We start from the raw sequence: 24,221 nt of genomic DNA, 5'->3' as shown, positions 1-24,221 counted from the left end.
TTCATTGAATCCAAACTGTTGTTTGAATTGAACTGTCATGCTAGCCAACTGGCTTTAAACTAACCTCTGTTTTGGTGAAACCAGCTTTTAATCGTAACTGTTTGTGCCAACTCCTCCCATCTCAGGGCTCTGGTAGAAGTCAATCACAGGAGCTCTGCTTTCCTGCCTTTGCTCGTGTTTCTCCCCAGCCACGACAGCACCACCTTTATTCTCTCATGTGCCCCCAGTGCCTACAGCAGTAGTTCCCAAACTAGCCAGCATCAGAATTACCTGGGGAGCTAATCCAAACACAGATTTCCAGGCTCCTCCACCAGAGTTTCTGATTTAGCATGTCTGGGGTAAGACCCAACCCATGATATTTCTAACTAGTTCGCAGGTGATGTTCATGTTACTGGTCTGGGGATCACACTTTCAGAATCAGCGCTAAGCACATACTAGATACTTGGTAAAATTGAGTTCAACAACTCCAAGAAAATACTTCCCAGTTTTCATGCCTCTTCATGACCTCAAGTCTCACAGTCTTGTCTTCCTAAATCTACACCATCCCATTTAACACTTCATTACACACCTGAGTCACTGCTCTCTAAAGGTTTCATATATTCTTTCACCACAAAATGAGAAGTTTCTCAAGGTCAGTAGCACAAGAAATATTACTCTGGTGACACAAATTACTCAGGACACAGCAGACAGAGAGCGGGGACTCAGTATCTCAGCCCAGTTAGAATGGCTAAAAATAAACAACGTGGATTCTTCAATCTCAAGCAAATTTAATTTATTTTAAAATTTGTACCTGCTAAACATTATACTGGATTTTTTCAAATATATAGTCACAAAATATTAAAATAACCTTATTCTTTGATGATGTGTTTATCTGACTTCCCCTATATGAAAGTGATCTTCTTGAGAGAAGCAACTTTATACAGTAATATGTCACTTAATGGTGACATACAGTCTGAGAAATGCATTGCTGTGATTTCACTGTTGTGAGAACATCATAGAGTGACCCGCACAAACCTAGATGGTAGAGCCTACTTCACCTAGGCTATAAGGTGGTCTAGCCTATCTCTTCCAGGCTCCAAACCTGTATGGCATGTGACTGTACTGAATACTGTAGGTAGCTATAATACAATGGCAAGTATCTGTGTGTCTAAACATATCTAAACATAGAAAAGGCACAGGAAAGAGATGGCATTACAGTCTTATGGGACCACCGTCGTAGAGGTGGACTATAGTAAATTCCTTGTTCTCCAATTATACACTCGTAGTGGGTACTCAGTAATAATTGTTCATTGGCATACTAAATGACTAGCCAGAAAATGAATAGTACTGGCATTTACTTGAGAGGTGCAACCCTCTCAAGTGGATGTTTGTAGAAATTTTTAATTTATTTTAAAAAATCACTTCAGAAATCAATCTAGTCTGCAACAAAGCTATTATATTTATTTGAATTCATTTCATATTCTCTAACATTATTTGTGATAATATGACCATCTATAAAATTATCAAAATCCAAATAAATGTGGTTGAACTGCTATGAATTCTTGGTCAAAAGGCACAAGTGATTTCCCTGACCTGGCCAAATACTCTCAGAAAGAATACATCAGATGAGAATGGGCAGTTTTATGGTGGTATGCTCATAGACTAACCAAGAAAAACGAAAGAAGACTCAAACAAAACCAGATACAACAAAGGAGACATTTTAACAGGATCATTAAAAACTGCTATGAGCAAAGATATGACAATAAGTTGGAAAGCCGAAAAGAAACAGATAAATTCCTAGACACACATAACCCAACATGATTGTACCAGGAAGAAATAGAAAACCTGAAGGGACCAATAACAAGTAACAAGATTGATGCAATAATAAAAAGTCTTCCATCCAAAAAAAAAAAAAAAAAATCTAGGACCTGACAGTTTCATTGATGAATTTCACAAAATACTTAAATAACCAACCCCAATTCTATTCAAAGTATTCCAAAAAATTGAGGAGGAGAAAATACTTTCAAACTCATTCTATGAGGCCAGCATTATCCTGATTCCAAAACCAGACAAAAACACAACAGAGAAAAGAAAATTACAGGCCAGTATCACTAATGAACATAGATACAAAAATCCTCAACAAAATGCTACAAAACTAAATTCTATAATACATCAAAAATCCATTCATCATAATTAAGCAAGATGCATATTAAACATGTAAAGATGGTTTCAACATATGCAAATCAATAAACATGACAAATCACATGAATAGAATCAGACAGAAAACATGATCATTTGAATAGATGCTGAAAAAGCAGTCAATAAAATTCAACATTCCTTTATAATAAAAACGCTCAGCAAACTGGCTATAGAAGAAACATACCTTAAAACAATAAAGGCCATATGCAACAAACCTATAGCTAACATGACACTGAACAGGGAATGACTGAAGTCTTTCTTGTAAGATCTAACAAGACAAGGATGCCTGCTTTCACAACTTATTCAATATAGTACTAAATATGTGATTTCCATCTCTGAGTTATTTAAGATAATGGTTTCTAGTTCCAACTACATTGCTGCAAATGACATGATTTCATTATTTTCTATGGCTGAGTAGTATTCTACGGGGTGTGTGTGCGTGTGTGTGTGTACACACACCACATTTTCTTTGTCCAATCATCTGTTGATAAGCACTTAGGTTGGTTCTATATTTTTGCTATTGTGAATAATGCTGCAATAAACATACAAGTACAGCTATCTTTTTTATATAATGATTTATTTTCCTGGAATAAACTTAAGCAAAGAAGTGAAAGATACCTACAATTAAAACATAAAACACTGATGAAACAAACTGAAAACAAAAAACACGGAATTATGCTCATGGATTGGAAGAATCATGTACTATTAAAATGTCCATACTACCCAAAGCAATCTACAGATTAAATGCAATCTCTCTCAAAATAACATTGTTTGCAGAAATAGACAAAACAATCTTAAAATGCATATAGAAAGAACGAAAGACTCATAAAAGTCAAAGCAATTCTGAGCAAAAGGAACAAAGCTGGTGACATCACATTACCTGACCTCAAATTACACTATAAATCTATAGTAACCAAAACAGCATGGTACTGGCATATAAACAGACATATAGACCAAGAGAACAGAACACAGATTGCAGAAATAAATCCATATTTTTTAGTCAACTCATTTTTGACAAGGGCACCAAGAACATTCAATGAGGAAAGGACAGTCTCTTCCGGTGCTGGGAAAATTGGATATCCATATGTAGAAGAATGAAAATCTACACCCCAATCTCTCACCTTATACATAAATCAAAATGGATTAAATACTTAAATGTAAGACCTAAAACTAAGAAACTACTACAAAAAACATTGGGGAAATGCAACAGGGCATTGGTCTGGACAAAGATTTTTTTGAGTAAGACCTCAAAAGCACAGGCAACCAAAGCAAAAATTGACATGTGATCACCTCAAGCTTAAAAACTTCTGCAAAGCAAACAAAGTGAAGATACAACCTACAGAACAGGAGAAAATATCTGCTAACTATTCAACTGACAAAAAATTAATAACCTGAATATATAAGGAACTCAAACAGATCAATAGTTAAAAAAAAAAAATCTGAGCAAAAAATTAGCAAAAGATCCGAATAGGTATTTCTCAAGAGAAGAAAGACATACAAATACCCAACAGATATATGAAAAAATGCTCAATATCACTACTCATCAGGAAAATGCAAATCAAAACCACAGTGAGATATCATCTTACCTCAGTTAAAATGACTATCGTCAAAAAGACAGGAAACAACAAATGCTAGTGAAGAAAGGGGAATGCTCGTACACTATTGGTAGGAATGTAAATTACTACAGCCATTATGGAAAACAGTATGGAGGTTCCTCAAAAAACTAAAATCAGAACTACCATAAAATGCAGTGGCACTGCTGAGTATGTACCTCAAAGAAAGGAAATCAGCATATCAAAGATATATCTGTCCTCCCATGTTTATTGCAGCACTATTCATAGTAGCCAAATGTGTAATCAACCTAAGCACTCATTAATGGGTGAATGGATAAAGAAAATGTGATATATATATATATAACAAAACAAATATTATTCAGCCATGAAAAATACAATCCTATCATTTGCAGCAACATGGATGGAACTAGAGTTCGTTAAGTGAAATAAGCCAAGCACAGAAAGACAAAAATTGCACGTTCTTGCTCATATGTGAGAGGCTAGAAAAGGGATCTCATAAAAGAAGAGAATAAGCTGGTAGTTACCAGAGGCTGGGAACACCAGTGAGAAGAAATTGTTCAGAGTCGTTGGTTAACAGGTACAAAATTATAGTTATATAGAAGGAATAAGATCTAGTATTTGGTAGCAAAATAGGGGGACCAATCATTAAACCTGAGTAGTAGGTTTGGGATATTCTCAACACAAAGAAATGATAAATGTTTGCAGTAGTGGATATCTCAATTACCCAGATTTGATTATTACATTGTATGCTTGTATCAAATATCACCTGTACCTCATAAATATGTATAATTACTATGTATTCATAATAATATATTCATATTTTTAAATTTTAAAATATATAAATACCAAAGATCCATCTTTATGATAATGTGAACACACAATTAACAAAAATAATGGAATATGCCAAATAACTTTTTTTTTTTTTTTTTGAGACGGAGTCTCTGTCACCCAGGCTGGAGTGCAGTGGCCGGATCTCTGCAAGCTCCGCCTCCCGGGTTTACACCATTCTCCTGCCTCAGCCTCCTGAGTAGCTGGGACTACAGGCGCCCGCCACCTCGCCTAGCTAGTTTTTTTTTGTATTTTTTAGTAGAGACGGGATTTCACCGTGTTAGCCAGGATGGTCTCGATCTCCTGACCTCGTGATCCGCCGGTCTCGGCCTCCCAAAGTGCTGGGATTACAGGGGCGAGCCACCGCGCCCGGCCCAAATAACTCTTTATAGATGAATTCACATCAACTTTATCTTCTTTCTAGTTACCAGATGGTGGACTCATGTTTATTTATAATTCAGATCAAGGCATTCAACACATTTTCTGGTTTCCAATACCAAAAAATATAAATAAAATATATGAAAATTCCATGTAAGAATGTAATTTCAACATCTGAGACAAAAAAATTGAAGGAAAAAGAGAAAAGTGTCCAAAATTAGGTTCTATGCAAACCATTTCAAAAATGTGGGGCTTTTTTCTTATCATGAAAATATACTAATAGTTAATATATTATTTATTAGTATCCCACTTACTAAACCTTCCAACACTACATGTTTTGGCAAAGTAATTTATGCCCCATTAATTTAATATCCTTCTTCCTTATATATACTAGCACAGAAACCATCTGTTACATATTAAACCACACAAATGCAATTTAATCTGAATTTTAGACTATCAAATTGTAGGTTTAGGGAGCATAATTTAAATCCTACTTATTCTAAGAATAAAATATCTAACTGCTTTATTCGCATTAAAATTAAATCCCAATTCTAGAATCATTGAAAGGAAAACATATATAATAACTACATTATTTGAGAAAGAAAGAAAACTTCATTTATTTGTTGAAAAAAACTTAAGATATCAGGCAGCACAAATATTTTCATTATTAACTATTTAAATTTATAGGTACAATGATAGTGATATGGTCTGTTGTTGAATATTTTAGACACAATCATAGTAATAAAAATTACTGACCACAAAAGGTGGCATTCTACTTACAATTTTAAATGACTGTGGGTTCATCAATCACCCTCTGGAATACTAAGTAACTTACCTTTAAGAAATTAATGTTATGATTACAGTTGAGGTTTTTAAGAAATTAATCCACTTATTTTAAATATTATTCTAGTACAAAAACATGGCAAATATAGTCATGCTACCATCCACTTCTTCATGCACCCTTTCTCATACCACCAACACTGTCAACTCATAATTTTTTACATTAGGGGCCAAAAGGAGACACTGCTGATTGTCAAGGTAACTCATGATTCTTCCTACATATAACTGAAATATTGGAATGGCATTAGTGGTGGGAAATTGTTTTCCATTTTAGAATATTCTTATAAGAAATGCAAAACAATGGACCTTCATTATATCTTAATGTTTATTTAATAATGTATTTATACTTTGTATAAATATAGATGTGTAAATGTTAAATCATTTAGTAATCTGAATCTTGAAGGGTACCAGCGGGACAAAATTTACTGTCAAATTTACTTTGCCTAAAAATACAAGATTTAGTGGGCAATATATGCCTAGATAGTTTTCTTTTTTCCCCAAGTTTTTTTAAAATAAATGTATAGCTGTTTGATGAAACCTGTTTAAAACTCTGCTTCGAAGCTATATTTTATTCTGAGGATGTATCGGCCTTAATGCTTTCTGAGGAAGTTTTTATATATTCCCTAAATGAGTACAACAGGTTATAAAATAAATAAATGCAGTCTGTAATTTCCATATATCACTGAAAAAATGGTGGTTTGGAATTTAGGTTCAGAGATCAACTTTTAAAAGGTAATTTTCCTCTCAACTGTAGATAGAATTTTATGTATCTGAAATGAAAATGCTATGAAAGCAATACAATTAAACTGAAGAGTTAGAAAAAAAAAGACTCTGAAATTTAAATCTTTGAAGACTTGTCATGTTACACATTTCCCAAAACCTCCTTCTCCCTATCTGTTGAAACAAAATAGACAGTAACTCACTGTAATCTCCCCTTTCTCTGTTAAGACTCTTCCCTGACAGGGAAACTACAAGTTTGGACTTTGCTTAAACCCACTGCCAGACTAACTAGAAGAAAGCAGTAAATTACAACTCCTTCCTTCTATTTGTAGACTGAGAACCCTTTAACAATTTAATAATCCCAGCACCTAAACAGAACTTGACACTCAGTTTGCTGAATGAATGAAAACACAAGGGACCTGTGGGAATTAAAATACACATTGGCCAGGAGCAGTGCAGCACGGCCGGTAATCCCAGCACTCTGGGAGGCTGCGGTGGGGGGATCACTTGAGGTCAGGAGTTGGAGACCAACCTAGCCAACATGTTGAAACCCTGTCTCTAATAAAAAAATACAGGCCGGGGGCGGTGGCTCACTCCTGTAATCCCAGCACTCTGGGAGGCCGAGGCGGGCGGATCGCGAGGTCAGGAGATCGAGACCATCCTGGCTAACACGGTGAAACCTGGTCTCTACTAAAAATACAAAAAATTAGCCGGGCATGGCGGCGGGCGCCTGTAGTCCCAGCTACTCAGGAGGCTGAGGCAGGAGAATGGCGTGAACTCGGGAGGCGGAGCTTGCAGTGAGCCGAGATCGCCCCACTGCACTCCAGCCTGGGTGACAAAGCGAGACTCCATCTCAAAAAAAAAAAAAAAAAAAAAAAAAAATACAAATAGTAGCCGGGTGTGCTGGTGTGCACCTGTAATCCCAGCTACTCCAGAGGTTGAGGCAGGGGAATCACTTGAACCTTAAGGCAGAGGCTGCAGTGAGCCGAGCACGCACCACTGCACTCCAGCCTGGACGACAGAGCAACACTTTGCTCAAAAATCAATCAATCAATCAATCAATCAATCTATTATATAATATCTTCCCTCAAGAGGCTATTAAATGAATATGAGGGAGAGAAGCATAAAAATAGCTCTGTGTCCCTATAGTATGAGAATCAAATGTAGTGACCCTCACTCAGGCTGTTTCACTTGGAGGTTTAGTATTTAACCCTCCCTAATTTATTCATTCATTCAAAAATGTGAGGAATACAAAAATTACTATGATACACGCAGTTCATGCCTTCAAATTGATCTCAGAGTAAGTGACTCATGATTCTAAAGAGATTCAGATGCTGGACACTTGGTGATCCTTTAGCTTCCCTTTGCAAGTTTAGTCAAATAGAAATCTATTGGAAACAAAATAAAAATTCTGCTACGATACTCAAATCAAACATGGTCAGCATTCACACTGCTTACAGTTGTTTTTTTCCTTTTATTATTATTTTTGACTTATAATAATTGTACATATTTATGGGGTACAGTGTGTTACACGGTTTTACTTCATTGTCTTTTTTCTAAATGACAAGAAATGAAATAATTTAGATAGGCTTGTCACATTTTCAACAAGCTATCCTCCAATATCTTCTATCTGTCACAGTTTCTGTTTCTGGTTCCACTCATGGAAATAAAAACACTTCCTGAAAATCCTCTCCACAAAAATTTTCTTCCTCAAAAAGTTTTCAGTGAAGCAACATGGAAGGAGAATAAGGCATACTTGAGAAGAGGACTTTCTTTTTGTTTTGTTTTGTTTTTTTGTTTGTTTGAGACAGAGTCTCACTCTGCTTCCCAGGCTGGAGTGCAGTGGTGTGATCTCGGCTCACTGCAACCTCCAGCTCCCAGGTTCAAGTGATTATTGTGCCTCAGCCTCCCAAGTAGCTGGGATTACAGGCATGCGCCACCACGCCTAGCTAATTTTTGTATTTTTTAGTAGAGACAGGGTTTTACCATGTTGCCCAGGCTGGTCTTAAACTCCTTACCTCAAGGGATCTGCCCACCTCGGCCTCCCAAAGTGCTGGGATTATAGTCATAAGCCACAGCGCCCAGAGAATAGGATATTTTTTAAAGAAACAGGAAGAAAGGAAAGAAGGGAGGAAAGGATGAAGGGAGGAAGCCTGGCTTTTATATCAGCCTCAAGGGCCATGCTACAGAATTTCACTGAACATGAAGCGGTATATGATGAGATACATTCTTTTGATGAACACCCTCAGACGACAGGCTGACAGGGATTTTACTAGGCTGCACAGTAGAATGTAAAGTTCCTTTGTATATGCTTCCACTGCTTGTATCCCTGTTTACTGCTGATGCACTCTGCTATGTGGTTCTACGTCTATTCCCACAACTAGATGGTAAACTCCAAGTCACATCTCACTCAGCCTCTTTCCCCCATCCTTAGCCCTCTGCAAGGTCAAATAAAAAACATCTCGTTATAAGAAAAAAAAAAAAAGTGAGGAGGACAATAACTGAGTAGGGTTTCAGTTACACACTGCTGGTTTTAATAATTATTTAGCTCTTCTGTACATGTGTTCAATAAAGTATTATTTGATAAATATAGGAAACAAAGATTTGGGAGGTAGGAAATGACACACTGACATGTTTATAAAATTCAAGAGTTAGTTTTCATGGCAGCACTACTATAGGCAGAATTTTTCATTTTCTAAGACCTGTATTCAATTTCGTATCCCACAAAGACCATATATTCTTACACTATACTATTATCCCTCATTACATAGCAAGTTGAAATTTGCATCTTTATATATCAAGGGCTTAAGCAAAGCTGAGCCACACTTTTCAAAGTGTCAAACATTTCAACTGTTTTCAAATGTTTGAGGTTTATAAAAACTAAATTATGCTTTGTCAAGCTTTTTTTAAGGTTATTAAATGTCAAGATTGAGAAGACAATGCTTGTTTCTCACTTATTATTTATTTCTCTTCTCCCCTCCCTCTCAATCCACACTCACAGGCATACACATACAAACACATTTGCATACACACACTTTAAAAACTACTTCATATTTCAGCAGAAAAGCCCTCATTAAAAAAATTACCGCTATAAAAAATGAATAACAAAATTTCAGAAACTTTAAAAACTAGTGAGGAAAATTACCTTTACTTCTAACACCATAACATTTTAATAACAATGATACATTTTTATTCATTGTTATTAGACATTTTAGAACTTTAAGATAACACCTTTTTACCTTAATAAAATTTCCCCCAAAATAGTATTTTTGTGTTTTTAATATAAAAGTTATACAACAAAACCTGCACATTCTGTACATGTATCCCAGAACTTAAATTTTAAAAATAAAGTTATACAGTCAAAAACACATATAAAATTGTCACAATAAAAACAATATTCACAGAAATAAGTTTAGCCAAATACAAATCCATTTGAAACAAAATAAAAATTATACCACAATATTCAAATCAAACAATCCAATATATTAATATACATTCAATTTGAGGAAAAATTTATTTTGCTTCACATCCCCTTTGAGTCTCTAGTTGTTTATTCGTGAATATAACTGCTTCTTAAGCAGTCTCTGCATTAAAAATACATGTGTTTCAGAGACTAAGAGAACAGCATGCAAAGAGACTCCTACTGTAGAAAGCTACTTTGCAGAAAATTTAAACCACGATGTGCTTAAAATGCCAGGATCTCAAAAGTTAAAAGAGTGGTTCTCCACTCCTTTTCTCATTTCATGAGAGTTTAGATCAAAAAGATATCCTTGTTCTTTTACTGAAAGTTTACTGACGGCAAATCTTCCAGAGTCTGCGTATGAATGAAATGCCAAGTCTACAGTGCTTTCCAAATATAAAAATTGTTTTTATATTGGCTTCTTTTTGTAAAGGATTTCTTTTTGTAAAACACTTCTCTTTATAAAATATAATAAGTATATCTTTGAAATATATACTATGAATAATGTTTATCTCATCACTAAAAGTAATCCTTAAATAAAATCAAGTATAATATTGACTTCTGCATTTTTCAATATGGTTGTATCTTAATCAACCAAATTCTCAAAATTTGTCAAGTTTTTATTTTTAATTAGTCAAGGATCTTTCCTTTGCATTTATTTGTTCTCTAACTTATTTTATCTTTTTAAATGGAATAACTCTGATAGAATTAAAATGGTAATTTTTGTCTATGTTATATTTCGCTCTCTAGAACAGATTAAATGCATGGTCTTTTGCGGTAAGATAGAAAAAGTTGGTTTAAAATGAGATCTTACCTTCTGATTTGTTGTTCTTCCTCTTCAGCCATTTCTCTACTGTCTCTGCACTAACACTTTCAGATACAAATTCATCTAATACCTGGGGGTGAAGAGAAAGATATGCCTTCACTTTTTCATCTGTCAAACCTGTAAAAGAATTGAAAAGAATAAAATTCACCTATACAACTTCTTCATATAAATGAAAGGTATAGTATCACAACACATTATGCTAAGACCCAGCAACCTCTCTTCTAATGGAGAGAAGGCTGGAAAGAGTGGGAAGGGGAAGTTATTGCTTAATGGGCATAGAGTTTCTACTGGGAGTGACGGCAAACTTTTGGAACTAGACAGGTGAATACTGCCCAACATGGGGAATATATGTAATGCCACTAAATTATATGCTTAAAACAGCATTTAAAATGGTTAAAACACCATTTTTCATATATATGTGTGTGTGTGTGTGTGTGTCTGTGTGTGTATGACCACAATAAAAAAGAATGTAGTTAGTTTAGCAATTTTAAACTACAGATATTACATCATGTTACACAGTTGTTTCTAACAATAAATTTCAGAGTTACATATGAACCAATGCTAAGATCCAATGCTGTACATTAAGGCTTACAGAGTACTTATTTTTTTGGTATATAGTTACCATAGATTTAGTGGTCAAAGCAAGTGAAACTCTAGCAAGAGTAGTAAACAGGAAAATCTAGCACTGAAACATTATAGGTGCTAAAAAAAGATTTAATACATAAATGAATAAATTTTTATCGTTTATTGCCTTACAACACAAATCCTTCCTTTTTCTCAAAGGCATTAAACCCAGTGGTATAACTAATGTTCAGTTCAGAATAATCTTGACATTCATTCATTAATATTCTGTGTATGTAGTCAGTTTCACTGAAATAGTTTTCATAGTCTAATGATAAACATAAGATTTACATATACATATGCAATGCATGTGCGATACACATATGCAATGTATGTGTGATATACATATGCAATGTATACTACATATACATTACATATACATATGTGATGTATACATTATATGTATGTGTACATGTGTACATTACATATACATCTGTAATGTGTGCATTACATATACATCTGTAATGTATACATTATATGTATGTGTAATGTGTACATACATTATACATAAGATTTTCAAACAAAGTATTTTCACATGTTTTCATATCTCACATATAAAGTATATGTTTTCAATCTGGTGCTTTGGGTCGGTATGCCATTTCATTAAACAACCCAAACAGGCTTTGAATAATTATCCTTCAGTGATGGGAATTATTTTTACTACCGTATCTTTTCTGTGAATTATTTGAATAAACTACCCTTTTTAGGGATGGTTAGGCTTAAAAAAAAGGCAATGGAAAGCTGCACTCTGAGAAAGAAAAGAAGGAAAGGAAGCTTATCTTTATGACTCCAGGGAGTAGGCTGTATGTTTCCCCAAACAGACAAAACAGAGAATTCATATGTGTTAATTAATTCTGCTGGGAACTAAAGTCACAACTGTTGGGATTCTACAACAGAATGGTATAACTGAAAAGGAAAATGACTTATTTCAATGAAATTGGTAGTTAAATAGTCAATTTAAACACACACACACACAGAGTTGTATAAGACAAATGAAATAAGACCCCTGGCTATATTCACCTGCAAAAGGGCCCCAGTGGTGTAAAATTCAGTGTGAGAAATTCTATAAAATGGTAAATATAATTGACTCAATAAAGTAAGTGCTCTCCTGACACAGCAAATTATAGTCCCTAGAAACCAAAGGTGCAGGTTACTACAGTAAGCTGATAGCATACTTGACCTTTGAGAAGATAGATAATGCAAATTTCATGCTCTCCTTAGGTCCTCCATATTCAATATTGACTCCTTCTTAAAATTTCTTTCTGCCACTCCCATGACACAAGGCTATAGAATTTTTATCCTAACTTTCTAATTGCTCTTGAATTCTGCTTTCTCTTCAACAATCCATAATGATGACACCAAAATCTAAATCAGGAATCTTAACATATTTTTAATCTCTAGTCTAGCTCTTTTCCCCATCACCTCAAGCTCCATCTTAAGTCAAAACTACATGAGTTATCTCCTTCTCGCTTCTTCCCAAAGAGATTTTAACTCTTGGTTTTCCTTTTTGTGTTACTATTACTCTACATTTTCCCAGAAACTGAGGCTGAAAAACATAGTAATAACTAATTCCTCCTTGTCACCTCATTTCATCTTAGTGCATTACCATACAAGTCACATTTGCCAAATTACATGTCAGATAAAAGATGTGTATCCAAAATAAACAACAAAAGAAAAACACTCTTAAAACTCAACAATAAGAAAACAATCAACTCAACTGAAAAATGGGCCAAAGGCCACTTCAGTAAAGAAGCTATAGATATGGCAATAAACATTTTAAAAGATGCTCATTTGTTTTCTTGTTTTGTTTTGTTTTGTTTTTTTGAGACAGAGTCTCGCTGTGTGGCCCAGGCTGGAGTGCAATGGCCGGATCTCAGCTCACTGCAAGCTCTACTTCCCGGGTTCACGCCATTCTCCTGCCTCAGCCTCCCAAGTAACTGGACTACAGGCGCCCGCCACCTCGCCCAGCTAGTTTTTTTCTTTTTTTTTTTTTTTTTTTGCATTTTTTAGTAGAGACGGGGTTTCACCGGGTTAGCCAGGATGGTCTCAATCTCCTGACCTCGTGATCCGCCCGTCTCGGCCTCGCAAAGTGCTGGGATTACCGGGTTGAGCCACCACACCCGGCCAAGATGCTCATTTGTTAATTGTGAATTGAAGTTAAAACAAAAATGAGACTTATATTACACATCTATTGGAATGGCTAAAATTAAAAAACAAAAAAAACTGACAGTACCAATTATTGGCATGGATGCAAAGCAACAAAAATTATCATTTAATCCTGATAAGGATGCAAAATGCTACAGTGACTTTGAAAGGCTGTTTTGCAGTTTCTTACAAAGCTAAATACAGTCTTTCTGTGTGACCCAAAAATCACACTAGTAAGCGTTTGCCCAATCGATATGAAGACTGATGTCCACACAAAAACCCGCATGTGAGTGTTTTTGGCGGCTTTACTCATAATCACCCAAATCTGGAAGCAATCAAGACATTCTTCAATACGCAAATTGGATAAACAAACTGTGATACATCCATACGACCAGATATTTCACACTAAAAAGAAACGGGCTAACAAGCCATGAAGTAACATGGATGAGTCTTAAACGCATATTGCTATGAGAAGAAAAGTCAGTCTAAAAAGGATACACAATATATGATTCCAACTATACAACATTGGAGAAAAGGCACAAGCTGTAGAAGTAGTAAAAAGATCAGTGACTACCAGGAGTTCAAGGGGAAAGGGCAAATTATGAATGGGTAAAGTACAGGGGATCTTTTAGGATGATGAAACTATTCTGTAAGACTACTATAATGATGAATACATGATGCTATGCATTTGCCAAAAATCTGTAGAACTTTATAGCACAAAGAATAAACAGCCATGCATGCAAATTTTTAAAAACTCACAAGGTCAGGGGGTCTCAGGATGGAAAGCATAATGCAACCAAAGAATCTAAATATATTACACACATATAAAACAACCTCCCTGAAGCCGGTGGCAGAGGATAAGGTGCTAACGTATATAACTTTGAAAATAAGTGGGGGTCTGTGAGAATAAAATGCAAATAAACTGTACATAAGCACCACACTCTAGCTGGTAAAGCTGTTGTCCCAAGAGGGTACAGTTTAACACTGGTCAATTAAACAAATGAGTGGCAGACGGTGGGAACAAGATTTCTCAATGGTAGCATGGGATGTTACAGATAAACAAAAGGAAGAGTTCAGAATGATCCATGTGGTAATGAATTAGAGTTGGAGATATCAGTGAACTCATGTATGACAATACAAATAAAAACGGTTACATATAGGAATATTGGTAGATACGTATATCTCGTAAATACACACAAGTCTCACTTTGCTAGGTTAGCGGAGACGGCCTAGAAGCAACAATATCCTGGTATAATTGCATATATATAGCACCTAGAGCTTGGTTGCTAGTACCAGTCTACAACAAAAGGATCCAAGACTCCATGAAGAAACAGCTAAAGTTAGGGTAAGAACAGAAAATACATAAGCTTGGAGTAGCCAATGATTTAAAATTTGCTACCAGTAAATCGCACAGACAGACTAATACAGATAACTATTCCAAAGTAATTGTGTATATTTGAGCGAGTATATTTTTAAATATATTGTTCATACTAATAAACTACCTCCTTTCATCTACGTAACATTTTGCCAGAGTGCAAACAGATAAAACTAATTAAACTGACTTTCATCTTCATTTCATTTTTCAACAGCTGGCAGGAGTACTAATGAGGATGGGCTGGTTAAAAGTAATAAATGATAGAAGAGAAGCACATGGTTATTGATAGACTGAATGATCAGGGTAAGTCAGGAAGAGCTGATGAATTTCATTAATTTTCACAATGCAGTTTGCAAGTGCCCATGGAAAATGTCATGAAGGATTACAATCTAAACGAAACCACACTGAAAAGCAGAGTGGTACATGCAGCAGTTAGATTTAACACTGACCTGAAGATACGTAACAAAAGGCATAATAAAGACTGATGAATATTTTAGTACAGATAATTGCTTCTGTGGCTAACAGCCAGCAATCTGAGGGGTAGATGAGAATTAACTTTATTTTCTTGCTGAGTAATTCTTTTAAAGAACTAGATAAACATCACATCAATATCTCTACTTCAACATTTTGACATTGAGACACAGAGCAGTGATGAAAAGGATTGGCATCTTTGAGTTTCCATGCATAGTAATGCAAAATATCAGTAAAAAGTAATAACGTCAACAATGATACATTCTTGTATCTTTGTTGTTTAATATAGTAGCATTGAGGCTACTTTTCTCCTGTCTTCACAGAAATCTTACAAGCTTCTCATAATGTAACACATTATTATGCTACCCTTTTGGTTTTTGCTTTCTGCAAGCCACAAATTCAACTCTTTTTCAGATGAAGATTTTGCATGTATACACATATGTATAAATATACATTTAAAACTTTTATCAAACCACACAAAAAATGTAGTGGCCCTATGTACTCAACAGCCAGCTTCAACAATTACCAATTCATAGCCACTATCTTCCATCTCTACCACCTACTCTCCTCTCATATAATTTCAAAGCAAATCCAAGAAATTATTTTAATATATTAATACATTTCAATATGTATCTCCAAATGATAAAAATATTCTAACCATAAATGCTACTATCACACCTAAAGAGACGTTATTATTTTTAATTCCATCAGAAATATCCAGGCTTTAAATCTCTTTTTTTTTTTTTTTTTTTTTTTACAGCTTGTTCGTCTGAACTAGGACACAAGTAAATCAAGTAAATTCAACATGTTACAGTAGTTTGGTATTTCATTTTTAAAATCATATTTAGGTCCCTTTGTCCAATAATATTCCCCTCCATCTCTTACTTTCCCCCATTATAACTTATTTCTGAATAAAATAGGTTTTTACTCTATGGTTTACTTCAATCTTGATTTTTCTGACTTTATCCCTGTGGAGCTTAGCATGTTCCTCCGCTCTCTGCATTTCTTGAAAATTGACATTAGACCTCAAGGCCTGAAGAGATGTAGGTTCCATTTGGGGGTACAAGCAATTTGGCCAATGTTACTGCACACTTCTGTCAGAAGTTTTTTGTGATATCAGCAGCATTAGAGGCTCCTGAGTGATTAATTCAGTAGGGCTTGACAATGGTGATGTTCCTCATTCTATCATGCCTTCTTCATTTATTAGCTGAAATAATATGAAGAGAAACTTAGCTTCATCTACTATGTGGTTGTCCAGTGGGACAGTTCATCTAGATCAAACAAGACAAATGGTTCACCAGTTTTGAAAATAATGAGTGGATACAGCAATGTTCTCCCATGGGTAAACAACTAAAAAATAATAGTATTACTATGAAACCACATATTTGAATAAATTTGATCTGTTCCTTCCATTGTAACCATTATCCTTAACTGGTGCTCAAATTGTCCCATCTTTCAGCCAGGTGGAGGAGCCTCTTCAAGCAGCTTCAGTCATTCTGACAAGAACCTAGTAGATCTCAACAGCTTCCATCCTCTGCTAGTATGAGATATCTTAGGTTCCTCTTGTTCATTTTCTGCCCCAGCTATAGATTCATACATTTTTTTCCTCAGGATCTCTAGCTCCTTTCAGTGAATAGAAGTATTCCAATTTCAGGAAAATGGAACTAGATTACATAATCATTCATTGTTCTATCACACAACAAACATATAAGGTGGATTTCTTTATCCTTTGAGATATATACCAGTACCAATACACGTTATTATGGTTTTTTCTGTTTTTGTTTGAGACAGAGTCTCGCTGTGTCACTCAGACTGGAGTGCAGTGGCGCGATCTCAGCTCACTGCAAGCTCCGTCTCTCAGGTTCATGCCATTCTCTTGTCTCAGCCTCCCGAGTAGCTGGGACTACAGGCGCCTCTCACCAAGCCTGGCTAATTTTTTGTATTTTTAGTAGAGATGGAGTTTCACCGTCTTAGCCAGCATGGTCTCGATCTCCTAACCTCATGATCCACCTGCCTCGGCCTCCCAAAGTGCTGGGATTACAGACGTGAGCCACCGCACCTGCCCACAATATTATGTTTTAAAGTCACTTGAAATATTCATCTCTCTGTGGCTATGTCACCAACTGAATGCAAATTAGGTTCATTTCTGATATATCTTTAAATGTGTCTTTATAATAATATATTATACTAATAAGCTGAAGTCTTCATTTCTGAAGTCTTATCACCTTAATATCCATAAAAATTATTTATTTTAAAAGTCACTTTCAAATCAGAGGCTAAAGAATTATTGCTTTACTCATTCTAAGAAATAATGCTAAATTAGTAATCATAGGTACTAAAGGATCTCTTGTAAGAATTAGGCAAAAGCATTTTTCAGTATTAATTCTACCATTTTAATTGTGGAGAAAGATCCCAATTTTGTGTCTGTATGAATTTTAAAAACCAGTCAAAAGCATATGGCAAGTATCCAGTATATCATTCCTCCTCTCCCATTATGCCTCTCCCCCACGACACCTGAGTTCTGGTTCCTACAACTCCATATCACAGTGCTTTTACATGCCCTAAAACAGGTCTTCTTGACCTTGAAAGAATTATTTCCTGCCACATTAAGTATCTTATCTCAAGCCCTCTGTCCTTCCTCAATCACAGAAGGGAAAATATATTAAATTTCCATTATCTCACAGTAACTAAACTCAGCTAGGTTAGGGAAAACCTTTAAAAAAAATCTAAAGTATATGTAACCAATAATCTTTTATTTATTGTAATAATTCTCTCAATTTTGTAATTTCTTCTGTGTTTAGTCCAGATACAAACAATAAGTAAAATCATTTTCAGCTTCTTACAGTGTCAGTCCAACTGTAAGATAAATTTGGGGGAAAATACCACCATCTCACGCTGTTAATTACTGAACTATAATAGTCCAGTTATCAAAGAACAGCTTGAACTGTGAGGGGACTGAAATGCATGTCATATGAGGAGTGGGTGAATGAGTACAAATGTTTAGTTTGAAGAACACAAGATTCTTGGTGGTCATTGCTATTTAATCTGAATGTTATTTAAGTGAAACAGGTTAAGATATTTTTGGTTTATTCATTTCTTGTTTTGTTTTTTTCCATCCATAAACCCAGGGGGTAAAACTAGGATTAATAATTGAGGAAGTCAGATTAACAATTCAACTTCAGGCAGAATGTTTAGGAAACAAGGCTTCTGTAACTGGAATGGGCTACATGAGCCGACAGTGCATCCTCCCGCAATTGAAATGGTCAATGAAAGGAAAATCCAGTAACTCTCAGCATGAGATGGTTTTGTATTCTCCAAGCACCAAGAGATGAGGGTACATACACATTTACGTTAAAAAATCTTATTAGTTTCAAAAGACAATTTCAAAACATATACCAGAAGTAGTAAATTTTCTTTATATTTCTGCATAAATAATTTTAGCAACTTAATAACAAAATCTGTCAAGTTAAAACAAAACGTATCTTGTGTCATACTAAGCAGTGTTGTACCACCACACTGCTCAACAGCAATGTTCTCGTAAACTTGTGTGTGTGTCCTCCCAAACTGCATACAATTGTTCTAGGTTGAATGCATATGCATCTATGTAACACCTTCCTTTATTTGTCCAAAAGCAAATGAAGGTCAGCAGATGTATAACTTTAAAATCAGGTAAGTTTGCTTTCAGAATCCCAAAATTCAACTTTATATACCTCCTTCTCTGTATTTACCTCTCATGCATCTATACTACAACTGTTTCACCTCCTTCCCCACCAAAAAGATAAAATAGCTAATAGCATTTATTAATAACAGTTGGCCTACTTTCAGTGCTCTCTGCATATAAGATACTATGTTATACACGTTACACATACTAGCCCAGTTAAGCCTCAGAGAACTAAGCATGCGACACACAGAAAATGTTCAAAATATTTACTTAATAAATGAATGATAATCCCCAAAATATAAAACCGGAAAATGAAGCACAGAGAAGTTAAATAATCGTAGTAGTTCTCTATTGGCCACAGAAGCAATAATTAGGGTTGGAATGAAGATACAAGCCCAGGATGTCAGCTCTTAAGGCCAAACTGTGTTGTGTTTCTTCACACTTCCTCCTGTCTGAGCTCATTACACTTTAACAGGAGTGGTATTGGTCAGGGCTACCTCCAATTTGGAATTATATTTTACACATTTTACCTCAAATTATAAACTGAAAAATCTGACTGCTAATCTCAGGCTTTGTTTTGTTTGTTTGTTTGTTTGTTTGTTTTTTGAGAGTCTTGCTCTGTCGCCCAGCCCGGAGTGCAGTGGCGCGATCTCCACTCACTGCAAGCTCCGCCTCCCGGGTTCACGCCGTTTTCCTGCCTCAGCCTCCCGAGTAGCTGGGACTACAGGCGCCGCCACCTCGCCCGGCTAGTTTTTTGTATTTTTAGTAGAGACGGGGTTTCACCATTCACAGGATGGTCTCGCTCTCCTGACCTCGTGATCTGCCTGCCTTGGCCTCCCAAAGTGCTGAGATTACAGGCATGAGACACCGCGCCCGGCCTAATCTCAGGCTTTGATAAAGAGGAGGAAAGAAATCTTTGCAGCAGAAGCCCCCTGGAGTCACAAGACTAGTGCTGAAAATAAGTCTAATTGGAGGATGGAAAGGGAGCGGTCAGTAGCAATGATGCCACTTAGCCCCATGCTTCTCCCATTTCATTCCTCCAGCTTGCCAAGCCCTTCCTTTCCTCTCCTCATCCACGGTCTTCGCTGCTACCTGCCCTCAATCCCCTCCTATCTTAGGGCTCAGTGAGACATTTAGTCAATTTAAAGGCAGTTTCATCAGAGCCACCTTCACTAGCCACACACTCTCCACTCACTGTACTATACTCTCATTGTACCCTCCTCCTCTTCCACTTCCAGACATTTATCACAAGCTGAAATCTCCTACTTATTAGTAGGAATTTATTAAACTTCAGCCTCTTCAGCTAGACTATAAACCCCATGACCTGTCTCATTCTCTACATAGCACAGTGCCTGGCTCTGGGCAGAAAAAGGGTTAACACAGCAGACCGGACAGAGCTCTCCTACTTTGAAAGGCTACTTTGCAAGGTCAGCCCTTGGCTGGCATCAAGGACTTTGGCTCTGGGGGTGTTCCCAGTCAACAGTTAACTGAAGACCAGGCCACTGTGCCTAGACTGTTTGTGCAAACAATATGGGTTCACGCTGAACACCTGCATTTCTTCTGGGAGTCTGGAAGTTTAGAACATACCAGGCAGAGGGTGTGTACATGACCAACCCCCAATAAGAAAACTGGGAATTCAGTCTCTAACATGCTTCCCTGGTAGGTAACACTAGACAAACATTGTCAGAAGTCACTGCTGGAGGATTGAAGGTGTCCTCGGAAGGCTGTGCCAGGTCTCTCCTGGATTTCACCCAATGCACCTCTTCCCTTTGTGGATTTTGCTTTGTACCTTCGGCTCTCATCAAGTATAGCCTTGAGTACGACTACACGCCCAGTCCTGTGAGTACTTCCAGCAAATCACCAAACTGAGGGGTAATTCTGAGGACCCTAAACACAGAGACTATCATCAATTGAATTAATTAATTAGTAATTCTTTGTCTTGTATGATTTCACAGAAGACTAAGAAGGGAGTGGTATAGGTTTGTTTGCTGAAAACTGCCCAGTTCACAAGATCACAGACGGACCCACCAGGAATCCCAAATCCTACAGCAAGTGCCCGAGCAAAAAACCCCTCCTCTCACAGCCTGCTGTACCTACTTAAATTCCCATTCCTGCCCAAGCCTAGATGAGATTTTCTTTCTCTTACTTCTATCTTCACTTTTCTTTTTTCATCTAAATCATTTAAATATGTAATATGTCACCCTTTACATAAAACTTCATGAACATAACCATTTATATAGCAGTTCTTTCTAACCACTTACTGATTAAGGAATAGATAGGCTCTAAATTTCTTTTTTTTTTTTTTTTTTTTTTTTTTTTTTTTGCATGGTTCGGGGGAGCTTTTTTTTTAAAGGCAAAGTCATTTATATGGAATGAATGGGGGTTAGCCAGGTGACAGATGTAAACAATTTTCACTATCATTAAAATAACTTTAAAGTTTTGATAGAAACAAAGAGATATTTCTTTAGATTTTGGTTAACTCCACAGACTAGTATCGATACCATTTTTAACCAAGAAGGAAAAACAGGAAGCAAACTAAAAACAAATGCCTTATAATAATTATCCTTGTCCCCAGATATGTCACCTAAAATAATTTCTTTCCATCCAAATACACTCCACTGAAAGAGAATTGGCCTATGACCTAGAAAGCAGTTATCTAATGAACCTTGGTTTAATATACTGCCAGTATTCTGACCTACATAATTGATTACCTATTTCATGTGAATTAACAGCCTAAGGGGTGCCTTAGCTGCAGAGAAGGTATTGTTTCCCACATTCGTAATTTGCATTTGTCAGAAATAAATTTCATACTGCTGTATTTCTAAACCAAAGTGAAATTAATTACTTGCTTTCTCTCCTAAGGACATAAATGAAAGTTTCTTTGAACTGAGAAAGTCAGCTACAAACTTGAGCTGCTCAAAGTGATAACATACGGATGAAAAATATGTTTTGATAGAACTATTAGGAGTAAGCTTAAACCCACCAAAATTCACCCTTTCTGTGACTCAAAAAACCCAATCTCCACAGTGAAGTCTCAAATGAAGACAGGACATTCAGGCACAGGTTAGGTCATATAAAGGATTCAGTGCTCCCATCCCTTCAGCATAAATATAGTTCCAGATCTACAGTAACGCGGTGGGGGACTGGGGTTCTGAGTCAAATGCTCAAATATAGGCTATTTTCCTTAAGAAAGTCACTTAAATGTCTTGAGCAATACCTCATAAGCATAGGCAACCAGAGTAAACATGGACAAACAGAATCACATCAAGTTAAAAAGCTTCTGCCCAGTGAAGGATACAATCAACAAAGTGAAGGGACAACCCATGGAATGGGAGAAAACATTCGCAAACTGTCACTCTGAGAAGGGATGAATACCCAGAATTTATGAAGGGCTCAAACAACTCTACAGGAAAACATTCTAATAATCCAATCAAACAATGGCCAAAAGATTTGAATAGACATTTCTCAAAAGAACACATACAAATGGCAAACAGGCATATGAAAAGATGCTCAAAATTACTGATCATCAGAGAAATGTAAATCAAAACTACAATGAGATATCATCTCACCCCAGTTTAAAATGACTTATATTCGGCCGGGTGCGGTGGCTCACACCTGTAATTCCAGCACTTTGGAAGGATGAGGCAGGTGGATCATGAGGTCAGGAGTACGAGACTAGCCTGACCAACGTGGAGAAACCCCGTCTCTACTAAACTACAAAAAATTACCAGGGCGTGGTGGCGCACGCCTGTAGTCCCAGCTACTCGGGGGAGACTGAGGAAGAGGAATTGCTTAAACCCAGGAGGTGGAAGTTGCAGTGAGCCGAGATCACGCCACTGCACTCCAGCCTGGGGGACAGAGTGAGACTCCGTCTCAAAAAAAAAAAAAAAAACAAAAACAAACAAACAAACAAAAAAAGACTTATATTCGAAAGACAAGCAATAGCAAATGCCGGCGAGGATGTGGAGAAAAGGGAACCTTTGTACACTGTAGTGTGAATGTAAATTAGTACAACCACTATGGAGAACAGTCTGGAGGTCTCCCAAAAAACTAAAAATTGAGGCACTATATCTTCCAGCGATTCCACTGTTGGGTATATACCCAAAAGAAAAGAAATCAGTATATCAAAGAGATATGTGAACTCTTATGTTTGTTGCAGCATGGTTTACAAGAATAGCAAAGATTTGGAAGCAACCTAAGTATCCATCAACAGATGAATGGATAAAGAAAATGTGGTAAATATACACAACGGAGTACTATTCAGCCATAAAAAGGAAGGAGATCCTGTCTTTTGGAACAACATGGATGGAACTAGAGATCGTTATGTTGAGTAAAATAAGCCAGGCACAGAAAGACAAACATCGCATGTTCTCATTTATTTGTGGGATCTAAAAATTTAAATAATTGAACTCATGGACATAGTGAGTAAAAGGATGATTACCAGAGAGGTTAGGAAGGGTAGTATGGGGCTGGGAGGAGGTGGGGATGGTTAATGGGCACCAAAAAAAATGAACAAGTGAATAAGAACTACTGTTTGATGCCACAATAGGGTGACTATAGTCAATAATAACTTACCTGTACATTTTAAAATAAAGAATGTAATTGGAGTATTTGTAACTCAAAGGATAAAAGCTTTCATGGATGGACACCCCATTCTCCATGACGTGCTTATTTCACATTGCATGCCGGTATCAAAATATATCATGGACCTCATACCTATATATACCTACTATGTACCCAAAAATTAGAAAAAATAATTTTAAAAAAAGGAAGTCACTTAACCCTGTAAGTCTCACTGTCCTCATAAACAAAAGATGGGCCCAGTAACAGTACCTCCTCCATAGGGTTATAACCCATGCAAACATCTGAGCACATACTAAGTGACTGGTGACAGTCAATTCAATAACATCTATCTTCATCAAAACAGTAGCACCATTATATCAAGAAATATTATGAGATTAAGATTGTGAGACAAATGCCTTCCTGTTAGAAAAGACCATGCTACTCTGTTTTAGATACAGTGATAATAAAATCTCTATTTACCTATATTTAAGAATATTTCATCTAGGTGTGTCTCAGAATAATTAATGGTTTAGATACATCCATGATGCTTATATTGAGAAGTATCAAATCCAAAAACTGTC

The 24,221-nt window shown here is 36.2% G+C and overlaps 1 protein-coding gene across 1 annotated transcript in view; it reads right to left on the bottom strand.

Annotated features, from left to right (window-relative positions):
• Positions 1–24,221, bottom strand: part of PDE10A (phosphodiesterase 10A) — a 345,368-nt gene that overhangs the window by 201,114 nt on the left and 120,033 nt on the right. The window contains exon 2 of the mRNA XM_028846990.2: positions 10,793–10,921. Within this exon, the coding sequence (XP_028702823.2) occupies positions 10,793–10,921 (129 nt within the window). The remainder of the gene's footprint in view (positions 1–10,792; positions 10,922–24,221) is intronic.

This window comes from Macaca mulatta, chromosome 4 (genome assembly GCF_049350105.2).
Source record: "Macaca mulatta isolate MMU2019108-1 chromosome 4, T2T-MMU8v2.0, whole genome shotgun sequence".
Taxonomy (NCBI): domain Eukaryota; kingdom Metazoa; phylum Chordata; class Mammalia; order Primates; family Cercopithecidae; genus Macaca; species Macaca mulatta.
This window is presented reverse-complemented; position numbering and strand designations above follow the sequence as displayed.